The sequence below is a fragment of the Cimex lectularius genome, unplaced genomic scaffold (genome assembly GCF_000648675.2).
Source record: "Cimex lectularius strain Harlan isolate CLEC.00 unplaced genomic scaffold, Clec_2.1 scaffold106, whole genome shotgun sequence".
Classification (NCBI taxonomy): Eukaryota; Metazoa; Arthropoda; class Insecta; order Hemiptera; family Cimicidae; genus Cimex; species Cimex lectularius.
In genome coordinates this window covers 140645-159577 of record NW_019392769.1, presented here as the reverse complement: position 1 = coordinate 159577, position 18933 = coordinate 140645, and the positions used below count along the sequence as shown (strand labels likewise).

Here is an 18933-nt window from a genome sequence, read left to right as displayed (position 1 = left end):
GTGAGGACCACGGGGACCTCGGGCTGCACGACTTGCTGTCCTGCCGCTTCCTTCTTCACCCTGTAAACGACTTGATTCTGAACCACGAAGGTGCAGTTGCTTCCCACATCAGCTTCTTCCTCCCGTTCCGAGGAACAGCAGTAGAAACACCAAATGGACATAAAGATTTTTGCTCCGAACACTCACAACCCGTTAAAAATAAGGTATTAAAATGAATTGTAATAAGTATTGAAATATACATAATAAAAGTAAATGCTTGTTTTGAATTCGTAACTTAGCAACCACTCAGCTGAAACTTGACGGAAATATCATGACTGACTTAAAACAATTATGGTTTACTCATTTTTACACAGACTAGCTAGCAAAACTGAAATAAACCGAATAAAACTTGTCTTAAGGTGAGGGTCCAGGTGTATATTGCAAGATCAGGCATACCAACAGCACTACCCTTCACAAAAGAACAACTAGTCAGGCTAAGGAACTTGATCAATAATTTCAAGCTGATTAGTGGGGCTTTCAGAAAACGAGAGGGGAACAAAAACAACTTTTATGACAATGTGGAATGTTTTTGTACTAGGTTTTCTATCCCTATCCTAAAGTTCCTCTCTGAAGAAATTTTTTTACACCATTTTACCTTTGAATGTGAAATTAGTGATTGTAAACTTTCCTTTTCTCCCGGTCTAACTTTTGTTTTTTTGTAAGATGTTTTTCGTCATCTCTCCATCTCCGGTGATGACTTGTGTCTTATTTTTCTAACTAAATCTCTATTATATTTAGTTTCCCGTATCATTTGTAGTTAGGTAGAATTGGAGATGTGGTTATAAAGGCAAACGTTGGTTTCTCCTCAAAGAGATTTTTTCCATTACATACAATGCAAAAATGCTGGTACTCTTTGGTAGAAGGCAATTCTCCCTTCAGCAATCTACAGTACAAAGAAGTAAAAAAACAAAAATCAATTTGTAGGTTGCGTCTGCGTGGTTTTCTGTGTTTTACTAGTCTTGTGTTGAACATGCTTTCTAAGTTATTCCAATAATGTTACTAAGAATCTATATAACCTGTTTAAGCTTGATGGATTATTTTTTTATATGAATGTCAACACTTTTTAATCTTTTACAAACAAAAATGTTTGTTTACCTCACTAGCGTTTTGTTACTTGGGAATAATTTTGTCGTTGTTAATACTGTAAGATGTCATTTTTGAGTATTTTTATTTTACGAGTTTGAACTCGGTCTGAACGGTGCCCAATCGGCCAAAAACATTAATGATAACTGGGACGATGGCAGTATGAGTGAGAGCACCGTTCAGAAATGGTTTAAAAAATTTCCAGAGGAAGACATTAGCCGTGAAGACGAAGAAGGTCGTGGAAGGATTTCTTCTCTAGACGATATGTTCTGCAAGCTTTGGTCGAAGAAAATTCCAGGACAATTGTTCGAAAGCATGCCGAAAATCTTTCAGTGGCTGGCCACCATTAGGCAATTAGAAAGGTGGAAAGTTTGGTTTCTAATCCAGAAAACGACCGCCAAAAAAAGTCATCGTTATGAAATATGAGCAATACTTCTTTGCGAAATAGAAACGAACCTTTTCTGAATAGAATTGTTACTTGAGATGAAAGGTGGATTCTCTACGATAACAACAGACGTTCTGGTAGTGGCTCGATCAAGGAGAAGCAGCACCACATTTTCCAAAGCTCCCAACTCATCAAAAAAAGCTTACCGTGGCTCTTTGCTGGGCTACATTACGTCTGATTTACGGCTGCTTCTTGAATCCTGGCGAAACGATCATTGCTGAAATGTATTGCTCGCAAATTGAAGCTATGCACCAGAAATTGACATTATCGAAGCCACCTTTGGTCAATCGGAAAAGAAAACTGTTGGATCTTGGTTATATGGTTCTTCCTCACCCTCCTATTCTCCAGACCTCTCGACTATCGACTACCAATTTTTCGGACAACGTTTAACAAAAAAAAAAAGCTATTTATCCAAAGTCGTTGAAAAATGTGTTTGAAGAATTTTTTAATAATAAAGACTCAAAATTCTAATCAGAGTTTATAGACAAGTTACCATCACGTTGGAGGATGTATATTGATAAAGAGGGTATTTTAATGATTAAAAATTGTTTAAAATCAATTATTTCACTGCTTTTATTTTAAAACAATATATAATAACTGTACTTCTCGTATGACTTTTTTAATCATTTGTATGTCTGGGAGCAAATTTAAACCTAAAGTATTGCCGAATGGAGGTAAAAGTATTAAAGTTGTTTTGTTAAAATATGTTTCTTCCATTTGTGTTTCTTGTATCTCTTTTATTTTTCTTCCTGTGTTTGATCTATTTTCAAAGCGCTCGGGTACGTCTTGTCTTGGTTTTTCCTTGGAGGTTTCCGTGTGGTATGATATTGTACGTTGTTAATTTGTGTAAACGTTACATTAATGTTTAATATTTGCCATCTGGGGGACCATCCACCCAGATAAAATTTGTATAATATTTAATCGGCCTTCACGTTTTGGATGACGTCGAAGTGGGAAGAAATAATTAAATTGTTCCACCAAAAATGCAAATCAAACATAATTGCTCACCGATTTAGTGTTACATAAACACCGCCCTCTTGGCAATCAAACTTTGTTTGCTCAATCAACACCCCGAGTAATAGATTTTGGTAAACGGCTCGGAATTTATTAAAGGCAGAGAATAAAGGCCGTGTTTGCCCAACATCCTCGGGTAAAGTTATAGCTAATCAACAAAGAGATTGGTAGGAAGTCTTGAGCTGCCTTTAGGCTTTCCACCCCCTTATATTACATTATAATGGAACTGTTTGATTTAAGGAGTTAGTAACCGTATTCATGTAATCCACGAAAAGACAATTCAAAAAATGCTTAAAGACAAAAAATAATTGAAGATACAAATTCAATTAAAGATCAAAGAAAATAACTTATCGATAACAAGTACAAATTTGATATTCCTTTCTGTTATCTTACTCTCAAAAATATATATGTTGTAGGTTCAACCGTGAACAGCTGGTAACTTAAGAAAAGATATTGCTTTTGTTTGTATTCAATACCTGCCAAAGTGATAAATAAATGCACTTCCTTCACACTTACAAACTTTCTTTTTATTCTGAAATACAGTCAGAGGGACAGACTACGGTTTTACGATTGATGGGATTTCTTACGCAATCTGGTAGTACTTCTTGAACGACAAGCGGTCGCTTTTCGGAAACAGCAACTTGTACGTTTTAGGATTCTGAAAACTGGTTATCATTCGGAAGCACATTAATGTAAATTAATCTACTTTTGTTTTTATTTGACCTCACACAATTGTAATGTTTGACACCAAAAACTTAAACAACGTGTTATACAGAAAAACTTAAAAAAATATTTGTTTAACTTTCAATTAATTAAGGTTTTTAGTTGAGATAAAAAGTAAGTGTCACGAGCGAGATTCGAACCCACGATCTTCGCCTAGATACGCCGCTGCTCTACCACTTGAGCTATCGTGACTTCGATCCACTCGGACACTAACTTCCCATCTCAACCCCACCTTTTGAACTTTCACCCAAAAAGTGGGGTTAAGATGGGAAATTAGTGTCCGAGTGGATCGAAGTCACGATAGCTCAGGTGGTAGAGCAGCGGCGTATCCAGCCGAAGATGGTGGGGTCGAATCCCGCTCATAATACTGACGTTTTATCTCAACTAACAACCGTAATTAATTGAAAAATATTAATTGGTCAAATTAGTGAATTTGTTTAACTGTTAATTTTTTTAAATTAGTATCAATTTTGAAACTACGATTTGTACTCGAGACAAGGGATTATAGTGATTAGCAAAACGAAAATTTAGATACACAAAATAACAAAAGTCACCCAGCGTTTACACTCCCTCACATCGACTCAATCTATCAGAATATCTCTTGGCTATAGCCGTCAAATTGAAGTGTAGGAATGTTGGAACAAGAGAACAATTGGTCAAATGGATTGGAGTAAAAGATTAATTTTTCGGTTTATTTTTTATATCCGGATTTAAAAATGTCGATTGCGGTAGAAGTTGATTGTGTATTTTTGGTTTGAAACGTACAAAACTATTGTATTTATATCACTAGTTAAAGCGATATGTGTGTTTGTGTGTGTGTGTGTGTCTCTCACTCTCTCTCTCACTCTCTCTCACTCAATATCTCTCTCTCTCTCTCTCTCTCTCTCTCTCTCTCTCTCTCTCTCTCCATCATTCTGTCTACCTATCTACCTACATACCTAAACATCTATGTATGTATCTATCGATCGAACTCTATGTACTTGCCTCTGATATCTCTATCCATCCCTCTATCCATGTATCCCTTTTATTTTTAATATTTTTACAAATTACCGTTGTGAAGGTCTTCTTTTTTTCAAAATATCTTCACCCTTCATCTGTTTTATCACTCTCTCTCTCTCTATCTATCTATCTATCTCTCTCTCTCTCNCTCTCTCTCTCTCTCTATCTATCTATCTTTCTCTCTCTCATTCTCTCTCTCTCTCTCTCTCTCTCTCTCTCTCTCTCTCTCTCTCTCTCTCTCTCTCTCTCTTCAGATATTTATCGGTCCGTCTATCTATCCATTTAAACAATCATACGTCTCTCCCCCTCACTCTTTATCTCACTGTTTCTGTTGTATTTATTGTTTCAGAAAATTAAAGTTATTGCAAGGCAATTTATTTCTCTTGATTTCCTACTTTCCTACTTCTGGGATAATTAAAAAATCATTTCAATGATTTTTTTTTAGTTCGGGAGACATGTTTGTCCACCAGCTGTGTAATAACTGATTGTAATGAGTTCTACGAAAGACATTGTTCAGCCTGTTAAATTTGAGATTTTTTTTCCATATTCAACCACTGTATAATGCCGTCCGCTTATTTTGCAATGAAATAATTTGATTTCATTTCTCTGCGACCGCCGCCCGGGGGTTTTTCTCCCATCCCAAATACAAATGTCAATAGCAGTAAATCGTTTACGTAAGTAGGCCAGATTGCTTTTGACGTTGATGGAAAAGGGGAAATAAATTTTGAACAGAATTCGTTGTTGTTTTTTTTTTTTAATTATACGGAAAAATATTTAAAACTCTCGCAAAATGACTTAATTAACTCTGATTTCTCTGTCATTCAATACTCAATCATCAACATATTGACATATTACAATGTGATATGTCATTCACAATTTTTTGACAATATAAGCCATTTATTTTACTGAATTGAAGTGTTGTTATATTATATATATAATAAAAATAATAAGGAAACATCCGATTGCTGAAGTTCTTCAATTACTTGCTCCTGCGTGGGAGCAAACCTGTTATTTGGTTAAGGCGTAGTTGGTTGAGCCTGAGGCGGTGGAAACTTTAATTGATCTCAATATCTGAGATCGCAAGCATTTGAACGCTAATAATAAAATTAAAATTGAAACATTAATTACGTTATAAAATAATTCTAAAACATTCAAAACGATTGAGTGTCAATAAACACTTAATGAACCGTAAAAGCCCTGGGTTTTTCAAACACTTAAATAATTTATAATAATAGTTTATTTAATTTTTACTCTTTACCAACAAAAATTCACAGTTTATGAGAAAAAAGATCAAGTTAAGGTCATCAAACAACGCCATCTCCGTTTTTTTTCCTAGACAATCTATCGAGATATATTATTAACAATTACGTTAAAACTTCAACTGTTTTAAACTGTAATAAATTATTTATTTATTTTTATTAGGTTTAGTGGTCCGCTGGACCAAATAAATTCTTTTCAATTAATTAAGGTTTTGGTTGAGATAAAAAAGTTGTACATTTGAAAAAAGAAAGAGAACAGATAAAATTGTGCCCGAGTGGATGGAAGTCACGATAGCTCAAGTGGTAGAGCAGCGGCGTATTTAGCCGAAGGTCGTGGGTTCGAATCCCGCTTGTGACACTGACTTTTTTTATCCCAACCAAAACCTTAATTATTTGAAAAGTAATAAATAATATTAATCCATAAAATATCGTAAAGATCAAGCCTTTTTTATTCTGTTATTTGTTCAAAAAAGTTGCCTTCAAAAAAGTCACTTAATATAAATGATTTAACACCCTAATATTTTTATCCAAGTCATCATCATATAATATTATTTTTTACAAATAATTTGAAGAAAAGAACTGAATACAACGATATATTTTCTGTATAACGATGGAATAGTAAAATTATTATTTTATGGTATTACACAAACATGTGGCAAATTCTATTTATAGTGCGAATAGAAAACTTCGCAATTTGACACAGTGGTGGAAAGCCCTCGCATTTAATGACCAACTTGTTTCCCAAGTTATCGACCTCTATCGGATCTAGGCGAAAATCAACAGAACCCAAGGGGGTCAGATAATAACAAATTGAAAACGATAAAATACCAGAACAAAAGAAAAAAGAAAAATAATAGAAATTATAGATTTTGTTCGCCTGACAGAATTGAATTTAACGAAGCGCAATGACCGGCTTACTTCATCTGCCTAGGAAGTGAATTCCCCATCCCTTTTTCCTCCCTTCAACTTTGAACCGATGTCGAAAACTTAGATGTTTTTACTTTCAAAGTATTAAAGGCTAATAATAACTCCATTTTGTTGCCAAAGGCCCTTGAGTAAGTCACGTTTTTTAAGGTGGCATGTACTAATGTTAATTAGGGGTAATAACTCCTGTTAGATTTAAAAAAAAAAATTGAATTAAACTCAACGATGTACAGCAATTGTAAATAAGGTCGAGCTATTTTATTTATACAGACCATTAAATAAATAACATTCAAGTTGAACCATAACTCAATTATCAAACAGCCCACATTAACATATAATAGAAATGTGAGTTTTGTTTTAAAAAAGAAAGATAGGAAAAACTTAATCTGCCATAAACTTATCTAGAAATCTATTTACCTCCACACTAAATTTAGGTCATTTATCTCCGTCGGAAATGTAAAGTTCTGTCATGTTTCTTCCTAGCAATGTTTTCTTTAGTATTAACACACGGATGAGAATAGTGCAGCAATTAAGCTTTCCAAATGACTTCCTAAAGTTGAAGGGAAGAATGAAATCCTGACAAACTTTAGGGTACAAATAACATGAGTTGAATAATAATAAATAAAACTCATAAATTGGTCCGAAAATAAATTCTAAATAACGTTGTTGTTGTTATTTTACATCCCAACTCAATTTTCTTTTTGGTAATTTCTTTTACCATCCATTGAAATTAAATCATATTTATTTTTTCTTTAAAATACTAGCAGTGAAGAAAAAACTTTTTTTTCAACTAAGACGGAAAAAATGAAGTGCAGCTAACATTGCGGCTATATAAAAGTCCTCTCTTTCATTTAAGCTTTAGGTAGTCTTCTACTTTCTAGATCTTCAAGAGAAAATTCCCTTTAAACCTGGCCACGCCTTGACCCACCCACTCACTAACGGCATTTCTCAGCACATACAGAAAATATTTTCTATCTTATATGAACAAAATGTTGTTTGTATCGCAACAAAAAATACTCCAATTTAGGTATATAGGTTTATGAATAAAATCTCAACCATGGAATAAAATCAATATATACACGGAATTTATTATAACAAAATTGTAAAGATTTAAGAGCTATTTTACTGCATTCCACATCATCGTTTACTTTATCAAAGACAATAGGCATTCATGTGTAATCAATGCATATAATTATTTAATTTTCTACAATTCCAAAACATTATACACATGCACTTATATATACTGAGATAAGTTACCAGAAATAAAAAGTTTCATACATGAAAGGAATCGCGGGTTAATGCCACCTATATCTGGCTTACAGATTTAGGACTGCGTATTGTCAGGAGCTGGTGTCTATAGAAATAAACCAAGGACTAGGATTCACATGTCTTGGGCAATATATAATTTCAGACAGCCATCTTTTCAGACAGCCAAATAGCAATAAAAACAACTACATCATCAGTAGTTAAGTCCAGTTGTTTGTGATGCCATAAAGTCCTTGCAAACTTTCGGAAAAATAACCAAATTAGCCTTGTTTGAGTCCCAAGTCCTTAGGAACAGAGGGGCAACGAGGAAGCCGACAAATCGGCCAAAGAAAGTTCGGCAAATGAACCACCAAATAATGTGAAAGAAATAAGTCAACGGTTCAACTGGAATCCCAGGTCAGAGGCATATCAAAATTTTTATCAAGGAACCATCGCAGATGCCAGTGGAATAACTACTAAAACTAAAACGCGTTGGGCTAGAATGATAGTTGGACTGCTGACTAGACACTGAACTACTTCTATTTTCAAGAAAGAGAAGAACAGTAGAAAATGTCCTTTGTGGCGTAGATTTCTATTACTGGCCGGAACGGTATACAGAGGAATTTTTAAACCATTGGGATCTGGTTAAAAGCCATCCCTAACTCTAAACAAAGTATGGAAATTGAACAATAGACCAATATTGTTGCTCAAGTCGTAAACATGCCCACTATTTTTAACTTTCAATCGCATACATGAAAGAAAAAAAAAGAAAAATTTATTAAAAAGAAGAGATTTCGATGCATTTTAATAAATTGTGTTTTAATTGTGTGCAGGATTGAATCTATACAATAACTAGTCTAATTGAGGGCCTAATGGTGTACTCATTCCGCCATCAACTCTTGTACTACATACCGTCACGCTTATAAATACATTCACCCGACACTGTTAACATAGAATTCACCCATCAACAAACTTTATAAATACGTTAAGAATATTACAGAACATGTTTATAAGCAGAAATACTCTTATTTATTCCAAAATCGGAACAAGGGACACCAAAGAATAGCTATGCGTCTTATTCTTATTCTTCAGAAATCATCAATGAAAAAATTCGCTTTTCCTCTTCCAACTGTCCTCATTCTCCAAAGCAAAGTTCAGTTTGACCAATATAGCCAGATCCAGGCTTCCAACTGGAAATAGAACCGCTTTCGAGGCTTCATGGAATATTGGATGAAAAACCCACGGAATGATAGATGGAATAGAAGCAAAGAAGGACCAACCTATGGATTCTCACATAAAGACGGGACAAGGGAATTTCAATCCTTTTTTAAAAAAAGGTAACTCCTACTGACAGTAAGTTGTTTTCCAACGATCCGAATTTCGAGCCCTTAGCTCATCATCAGGTTGAAGGATTTCTACAAGCACGTCTAATTGAGCGCCATTAAAAAACCAGCTTCTCATTGGAACGTGACGTTGGCAGGGGTATCGGCGGGTTCGCTTTTGCAATTCATGTCGAGAGACGTCGTTGTAGAACTCCTTCAACCTGATGATGAGCTAAGGGCTCGAAATCCGGATCGTTGGAAAAGAACTTACTGTGAGTAGGAACTATCTTTAAAAAAAAAGGATTGAACATCGCACTCACTTCATCATTCATCATTTCTGGGAATTTCAATTCCTACCTCCATCGGTTTAGCATAAAAGACAGTCCACTTTGTTCCTGAGGGATAGAAGAAGATATTTAACACTCCTCCATCTCAACTGACCACCAATCTTAAAAATTTTAGTTAAAGAAAGGAACCTGACAATAATAATGTTGTGTTTATTAATTGTGTTGATAATTATAATTTACCTATTCTCGTAATTATTATTTCTATCTTATGAGGTGAAAAACTGTAGAATAATTTGAAAATTAATGCCTTTAAATTAGAAAATAGAGAAGTTAAATAAATGTTATTTTTAATCTGGTTTGCTCACTTTCATTGATGTTTGTTGACAAGTCATCAGAGACTTCTGCCATTGACAGACTTCCATTGGAGGTTGATAGTGGTGAAATTCAATTTATAACCGCGGATATTCCAATTTCCATTCTTTGAGTCGGCTATGTTATTATTTACTCGAACTTCGTCGAAAATTTGGCCAAGTCTACATTGCGTAACGGTCTCGGCGAAATGACGAGCCGAAATATTTCCAGGAATTTCCGTATAAAGCAGAGCGTTACTTAGAACGGTGGCGCGACAGGTACAAAGGGAAGCGGGACATAATTTCCTCTACGAAGGAAATGAGGGGACCCGTCATTAAAATGGGTTAACCTTTGACTAACGGTGAATGTTCCAGCGTTTGCCCAGCTCTAGCCTGTATAATTAAACATGTGTACTTTAAAGGAAAAAGTATATCAGCTATCCAACCTTAGTACGCCTTTTTTAACCATCGAAGACATCAACAGTCGTAGGAAAGTAATTCTTTACAGTTTCATATATGATATTGAGCATTCAATAAGTAACACATTGAAAAATCCAATCAGTCGTTTTTAAAATGCAAAATGTTTGTTGTACCCTCTGACAATAACAAAGACGCCGAGATAAGGTGGAATGAACATTCACAACATCCCAAATGAACTGAGAAAATTAAAGGGATAACGAAAACTTGGCTGAAGTGTAGAAGTAAGGGTCGGTTTCCACGGTTACGTCTGATAAAGAAGACACCCTGACGGTACGTCGGCTTTCCGGAGCTTTTCTAAGGGCTAAAGCTTTTCCCGCTTTTGATTGGAACTATTAAAACCCGGAGTTGGATTTGTATGACAGTTTTTCATATTAGGATAATGATGACGAAACTGAAAGTTAGGTTCAATAAGTCCAATAATATAGCGTGTCAGTTTTTAGATCAGACTTCGATTTTTGTTTTTAAGCTCCATATTTTATTGTAAAAGTATAGTCCCGAAGGAAAATTATTGGGTTTTTATAAAAACTCACATTGTATGATAAATATAATAATATACGTCAGAAAAGAATTTTCGAGATAAGTTAAATTTTTTAATAGTTTGTAATAATTTTCAATTAATTACTTTTTAATTAAGGTTTCGGTTGATATAAAAAAAGTCAGCGTCACAAACGGGATCCGAACCCACGACCTTGGACTAAATATGCCGCTGCTCTACCACTTGAGCTATCGTGACTTCCATCCACTCGGGCACAATTTTATCTGTTCTCTTTCTTTTTTCAAATGTACAACTTTTTTAAGGGGGAAAAAGGACAAAAAGGATGGAAAATTCAAAAGGTGGTGTTGAGATGAGAAGTTAGTGCCTGAGCGGATCGAAGTCACGATAGCTCACGTGGTAGAGCAGCGGCGTATTTAGCGATCATCGTGGGTTCGAATCTCTCTTGTGACACTGACTTTTTACCTCAACCAAAACCTTAATTAAAAAGTAATTAATTGAAAAGAATTTATTTGGTCAAGCGGACCACGAAACCTAAGAAATGTTTGTAATAATATTGTTATCATTATAAGTATTATAAGTATAAATTATACTTAATCAAAAATATTACACTGCAACAAAAAATTATTTGAAAGATCACTAGTTTCGTGGTCCGCTTGACGAATTAATATCTTTCAATTAATTAAGGTTTTTAATTGAGATAAAAAAAGTCAGTGTCACGAGCGGGATTCGAACCGACGATCTTCGGCTATATACGCCGCCGCTCTACCGCTTGAGCTATCGTGACCTCGTTATTATTTGAAAGGTTTTTTATAGCCGATTTTTTTTAACTTTCTTTAATCTTACGTACTATATTAAAGATAGAGTATATTTGTATTTGTATATTTTATTGACATTGGTAAAAAATGTTTAAATATATTGCGCGATGTATTTTATCAATCAGCTAATTCAATGCTCTCAGATATCGGGTTTGTGGTTATATATATTATATATCATATTAAATATATTGCAAACCGATTTTTCATAATAAAATAGTGGGCAGTTATTTGTACTGGCAATCCATCAGTTGTACTTGCGTAAGATTAAGTGGTTCTTTTATTACATTTAAGGACAAATTGACGAAAAGGGATAATGAACTGAGCTCTAAATAATTACCGACTTGAAGTTTCCTCTCATGTACGCTCATCCACAATCCACATCCAAATCCCATTCCCGTCCAATCGTCTCCAGGGAGGATTCGATTAGGCCTCGACGAGGCGATATTTCAATTGCGAACAAACGGCTTATTTGTGCCTGGTGACGGGTCAATTATTGACCACTAGATGCTGAAGCAATAGGGTTTTGTAACCGGAGACGAACTATTGAAATAAACACGAGCACACGGGCTGTTAAGGGTTGGCAATCTCTCTGGAACAATTATGACGACTCAGACGATGTGAAGACTTTCAATTAGTCAAATCAACATCGAATCTCTCCATCTTGCATGCTGGAGTTGGATTAGTTTAATTATTTATATCTCTCCTAATTACATGTTGTAATTAAACGGGCGTAGGATGCCCAACTCGTAACTTTACTGCAGTAACTAATTTGCTGTTTAAAAGAGGTTTAAATATTTTTATTTTACTAAATGCAACACTGTGTTGGTAGATTAATTTTTAACCGTTTAAAACATGAAAGTTCAAGTCTTTAAAGATCCAATTATCATATATTTGAATTTATTATCGTGGGTTTGTCGCCAAAAATAAATCTTATAAATATTTCTTTGAAATAAAGACATTTTGGATGAAATAGTATCACAATGAACTCTGTAAAACTTTACAATTAGTCTAAATTAAATAATGTTAGTAATAAAGATTTTTCTTGTTGGGGAGTGCCAAAATAATTAATTGGTTTAATGGCAAGTCAGTTTGCTTATAAAAAATCCAATTTGAATAGATTATCACATCATTTTTCTATCTAAAAGATAAACTAAAGTTAATTAATCAAAACACACTATAACATACCAAGACACTCTTTAACAACTTACCAGGTGTGACATTATATAAAATATTGCCTTAGTATAAGTTAAATGTAATTATCAATAAAAGGCTTTTTCGTGTTCGTCAAATAGCAAAATATTTGTCTATATAGAAATTACTTAAAGTTACATAAATTGTTTTAAAATGAAAGGATTAATTTTTTTTAAATATTTAAAGTGACTATTTTTGAGCGATTTGGTGAAAGTTGTTTTGAAATGGAAACGTTTTTTGACCTATTTTGCTTACCTCAATTCGCACTTGAAAAAGGATAACATTTTAAAGGCAGAACTTGCAAGCGAAATGTCACACAATGGAACAAATCACTCTGACGGATCTCGATGCTCCTTTTTTACCGCGGGTTGCTCAAATTTTCCCCATAACTTCTAATATGGTACGATTCTGGTCAAATGGCGACAAGACGAGAAAGACGAGTAGTGTGAAGGGCTATCGACCCAAGGGAGTACGTCACCAGATTCCGATAATTAGCAAAAAATCAACAGGTGGCGCTGCCGGACAACGTGCAAAAAAACGTTACGCCATCTAACAAATCGACCGTGTCAATTCCTGTGTCGTAATAAAATACACAATACAAACAATAAAACAAACAAATTGTAGATTACATTCATTAATATATACAGCCCTTCACCCTCGTCAAAACTTTATTGGTCAAAAATAAATATCAAAAAGAACTCATTGTAAAATAAAATACATATAATACCGGAAAGAACAAAATCCAACTTCCAGTTATTTATATGTATAAACCGTGTGAAATGTTTCTTACAACTCTTAAATTCTTTCGATACTGTATTTAATATTCGATTTTCATCAAAGTCATTTTTTTACGAGGGTTCGCAACAACAGAGGTCATATAAACCCTCAGGGTGCCGGTGTTTTTGAAAAAAAATTTTTAAGTATGTTGGGTTCGAATGCAGGGCCGCTGGATTCGAACCCGGAACCTTTACCTTACAGAGATGAACGCCGTGTCAACGCCACCGACCCCCCCCCCGCGTCATTTTTCTATTCAAACATCATTAGACCGGGATTAAACCTTTAGTCAAAATCAATCCATGATAGTCTTTGAACTTTGAATTTGTTCCATGGAGTATGCTAAAAACAAAGAGTAAAGCCAGAAATAAATGGTTATTACATTGTAATTGCTTTTTGTATTAATTTAAACAACTTTGTCACGATGTCATACAATGTCAAATGTTTTTTATTTTGATTACAAATTGTATTGTGTATTGTATTGTAGTTGATTGTTTTTGATTGATAACTAGTATTTTTCTGGCCCGTAGGATTTCAACAAAGAATACTTTGATGAGCGGGCAAACCATAAAGGCATAATAACCTCTGACCTTGTCTGATGGAAAAATTGGTCTCCTTTTGGTAACACTATATTTGAAACCTCTTGAACAAGTTTAATAAAATTAAAAACATTTTCTGGATAATGTTTGATGGTGATTTTTACTACTTGAATGTTAAAAATAAGTTTGACAAAAAGAGTTATGATGAGCTGTTGTTTGTTGGTTTATGCTAGGTTAAATTGCTAATTTATATAATTGTTTCTTTGGAGTTCACTTTATTTTATCTACAATTTATGAAAATTTGATCGCATAAACCTTAAAGATGGGAGAATAAATTTATTGATTCAATAAATTTAAATAAATAATTTATCCAAAAAAAACCACTTCGAACCATCCACAAAAAATGGACAAGGACAAACTGTTGTCTCCAATATAAGAAATTTGAAATAAATATATTGTGCCTTTGAAAAATAATGGTGAAACTAGTTTTTTTTATTATTTATAATTATTATTGCAAATTGTTAGCTTACTAGTAAAAAGATTTTTAAAATTCATGTACGATACGATGTAATACGATTACTCGAGTCCCCACAATTACCGCGTAAACGTCTTAAAAGAATATGGATAAGAGACCTCTTAAATGATTAATATCATTTTATTAATCCAGATCGTTGCTGCCAATGTGTAGCTTTCTCTATAACGCCTGTAATGCCACAAATAATAAATTATCCAATCTCATGTTTGTATATAATGCATATGCAATACAAATAAACGAAGTAAAAAATTCATCTTTTGAATCTTTTTCTAAATTATGATCTCTTTTGCATTTTGCAATATGCACAATCGATTGTAACATGAAAAAACTTTTTGTATTACACATAACAAAAGATCGTCCTGTTGTCAATAATCGACATTTAGCTTGCCAGATAATTCTAAAAATTGATTTACCATATATAGTTGCTAAATCTTGTGTAAAATGTTTATTTGTTTCTTTTACTGTAATTTATTATTATTTGTTATTGTAGCCATTATATATTTGCAAGTTGATTGGAAAGACTAGCAGCTTTACGGGGAAAATATAAAGTTTCGGTTTACCAACTTACAATGATGCCTAACTATATGAAATACAACTATGGTTTCAAAAGGTATGTGGAAAGGCCTTTTATCAGAGAGATTATGAGCCAGGTTGCACAGGGATCTTGTTGATGTTGTGAAATCGATTTTTTTGTTTTTGTTTTTGCTTTCTAATAAGATTTTTTGCTAATAGTAATTTGGTAAGGTTCTATCCGGTTAGGAATTACGTTAAATTTGTTCCTTGGTATATAACATACATATCACACAAGGTAAAAACCGTTTTGATTAACTAAATTAAATTTTTGGTTTAAAAGTGTTGTATAACAATTGAGAGAAGTGTTTGGTTTTTTATACAATTAAAAAAAATATTTTACATTGTTATTTTAATAATTTCATAAATCTAAAGAAGGTAAACTGTGAAAAAAGTGTGTTTTATAAATTTTTCTAACATTTCGAACATATTTCAACTTGTGCTTTCGTTAGAGAGGCTTCATGAACTGGGGGGTTTTGGCAAAACGATGGTTTTTGTCCGGACATATAGGTCTGGAGAGTAACAAAAAGGCTGATCAGACTACTAAAGACGAGACGCCCCAACGTCCGGATTTAACAACCGCGATCCACCCCTCTGACACTAAAAATTCAATAAAAAACATGATCGAAAGAAAATGCCAGCGTCAATGGGCCGGATCAGCAGAGAAGCTTTCGAGTATCAAGATCACTGTAGAGGACCTGAATAGGCCATGCGAGGTTCCTACACCAGCAAGCAGAAATCAACTTATATACATAACATTCGATTAGTTTGGGTGGTGGAGTACTTGAAATTCCTCCACCACCTTTGACACCTATTATATTAACCTATTTACATGCCAATCACTCAATAGGAGGGAGTCACTACACATTCACACCAATAAATACATTCACTCTGAACGTTTTAAACTATCACTAGTAGATATAATAAAACAACCCTGCTTCCTCCAAGACCGGAAGGAGGGAACCTTAGCTCCGCATAGAGTGCACGTAGGAATGTCACCCGATATGAGAACTGTGCTTGTGCTCAGCAGCAAGTTTCGACGTCCCTTTTTCCGATCTTGGAGAAAACATAGTTGTTTTATTGTACATACCAGTGATGGCTTTCTGCTGTGTGTTCATAGTGAATGTATTTATTAGCGTGAATGTATATTGCCATCCCCCGTAAATAGGTTAGTTATATAATAGGTGTCAAAGGTGATGGAGGAATTTTGAGTACTCTACCACAGAAACTAAGCGAATGGTATATAAATAAGTAAGAATGTATTTAAGGAAGAGTGAGAATGTAATTGGATTTAGAAACTTGGGGGTTGAAATTACTTAGCGGTTGATAGCAGCTGGAGCCAACCTGGGCGGCTGGATGGATGTGACCGAGGCCTGCTGACCCCCGACTACCAACTCCTGGAGAGATTCTCAAGACCTGCTGGTAATTCATTATAAATTACAAAAACTCGAGTGACGGGTGGACTGTGAAAAGTGATGGGCTCAACTCTGTACACGCGTTTAAGACGTCCATTATTTTTTGAAGTACCTTTACTGCCGTTGTGTTTTTGACAATAAATTTATATATTACTAATGGAGCCTAATAAATTAATTAACGGTTTAGAAATCTGATGTAAGAACATCATTGTTTTAATAATTGTACAAAAAATTTTTTTTTCTAGTAAGTACCATAAAATATACAAGCACAGGATGAGTAATTTTTTGTTTCTGTGAACCTATAAAACTACTTAGAAATATAGGGTTCTACATAAAAAAAGAAACCAACAAGAACGATTGATAATTATTTTTGATTACACGTTAAACATATTTTCCCGACGCAATAACGGTTCAGATCCCTGCATATTACTTCTGAACGCCACACTCGCGTTATTTGTATTATTTAAGGTCGAATTTTTACCAAAACAACTTCAAAATATTAAAATTCAAAAATAGAAATACTATTATAATAATATGATTTAGTCGGAAATAAGAAATGTTTTTTCCATAAAAAGGAAATGATCGCTCGGAAAAATCGCTTCTCTAGAAACATCAGACCAGAAAAAAATATTAATATTAGTTAGTATTCCATTATTTTTATGTTTTACTTCATGAATTATCTATTAATAATTTGATAATATTTTATATTACGATAGTATGCATCACATCAATAAATTTGGAACGCCAGTTAATGTATCTGAATATTTTATGCGCCATACTTACAATTTCAAAAATTATTTTGGGGTCGGGTTTTTATTTTGTATTATATTACAAATAAGTCGAAAACAAAATTGTAAATTAATAACTTACATAAGCTGAGGGGCGGCATCGCCTTGGTAGGATGGATAGACAAGTATGTGAGGGGCCAGTGCGTCGCATTCTGATCCTCGTCGTCTCTTTCGCCATACAATGTAGCCGGCAAACATTGCCAGAAGGATTGCTCCAAAGGCGACCAAAACAACTGCATCAAAAAAAAAGTATGAGAAAAAAATGTTTATACTTAAAAATACATATTTTATACATCCCTGCTGTTTCTCTATTGTCGAGACCTTAATCAAATCAAAGCACTGGAGGGTTTTGAGATTTTTGTTAAAATAAGATTTGAAAAATGTTAGTTTTGTTATTAATGTTCAGATCTGCATAATTCAGTGCCTGTTTTTACTTTAAAATTGATACAACTTAAGTGTTGCCCTGTATGTGAAACTTGGTTCGACATAAGCTTGAGATTTTCATTGATAATTTGACCCTGTCCCTGATAAACAGCGAGCATTTCTGAAGTTATGCAACAATGACACATAAAATACCAAGTATAAAATATGCATTATGGAACGCACAACAAAAATGATGTAATATTTAAGCGATAAAGAATTTACGGAAAAAACTATGGATTAAGTAATATAGGGGATCTGTTTAGATAGCCCGGCTGAAGTTCTCAAAAAAAGAGTTTAATATTTTTTAATCTTGTTTCAAATGTTAACCTTTAGGCCCAGATAAACTTCAAATTTCAAATATGACCCTTTACATTCTAACACCTCGTTTTAAAGGTTTATTTTACGCTGAAAGCAATGATGCAAACAGATTTTAAATTGGTCAAACAATGACAAAGTTATTACAAAAGGTTTGAAAAAACTCATTTCGTTTCTTTCGTTGTTAATTCCCATAATTGGGTTCTTCCCTAAAGTAATCATTAATTGCCGTTATTGTTTACTTTCTGTCATTATTTGCCAAAATCGCATTATAAGAGCAAGTCTTAATTCCTGAAAGTAAATAAATTTTACTGTAGTCATCTGTATATTTATTAATCATATTTCGTGTTCGAACTGCCTGCCTTTCTGAAAGATGCAAATATTTGCTCCTTTTAACCAGTCTTCACCGGTGCTTAGAGCGATAGAGTCAGGGAAGTTGGATTGACAAGGATTTTCTATGCTTTACAGCAGTTTTTCAACTGAGGTTTCTGGGTTATCATTGGCGTAGACACTGGTTTTTTTAAAGGGCCCCGTAGAAAATAGTGGGCCCGGCACTCCTATCCACCTATCCTGGACGTGACGATTCAAATAACGTCCCACCGACAAAGATTTGTGTGCGGCCCATCTATCAAGCTGGAGAATAATTCTTTGTCGTTTTGGCAGAGGAACATCATCTAATAGTGTTGATAAAACCTCACTCAAAAAATTGATGAACTGAGCACCATTTAAATTATTTTCGTGGAAAAAAGGTCCAATTTATTTATTTCCGAGAAGTCCACAATGTTGATACCGTGAACCACCTGATGATGACAAGAGTACGAAATCCACGGATTTTCCTATGCCCACGTTCGAAAATTCGTTCAGTAAGGCATTAGAGGTGAACTGCGATTCATGAATCTTTT

At 34.1% G+C, this 18933-nt stretch overlaps 1 protein-coding gene across 3 annotated transcripts in view; it reads right to left on the bottom strand.

Annotated features, from left to right (window-relative positions):
- The window catches only part of LOC106673358 (synaptotagmin-15-like), a 118545-nt gene that overhangs the window by 55546 nt on the left and 44066 nt on the right, over positions 1 to 18933 (bottom strand). For 2 of the 3 annotated variants that reach the window (XM_014405448.2, XM_014405449.2), the window contains exon 3: positions 17376 to 17526. In XM_014405448.2, the coding sequence (XP_014260934.1) occupies positions 17376 to 17526 (151 nt within the window). Of the gene's footprint in view, positions 1 to 12927; positions 13116 to 17375; positions 17527 to 18933 lie in introns of those variants that run through there. The other variant, XM_014405450.2, reaches the window with a different exon arrangement.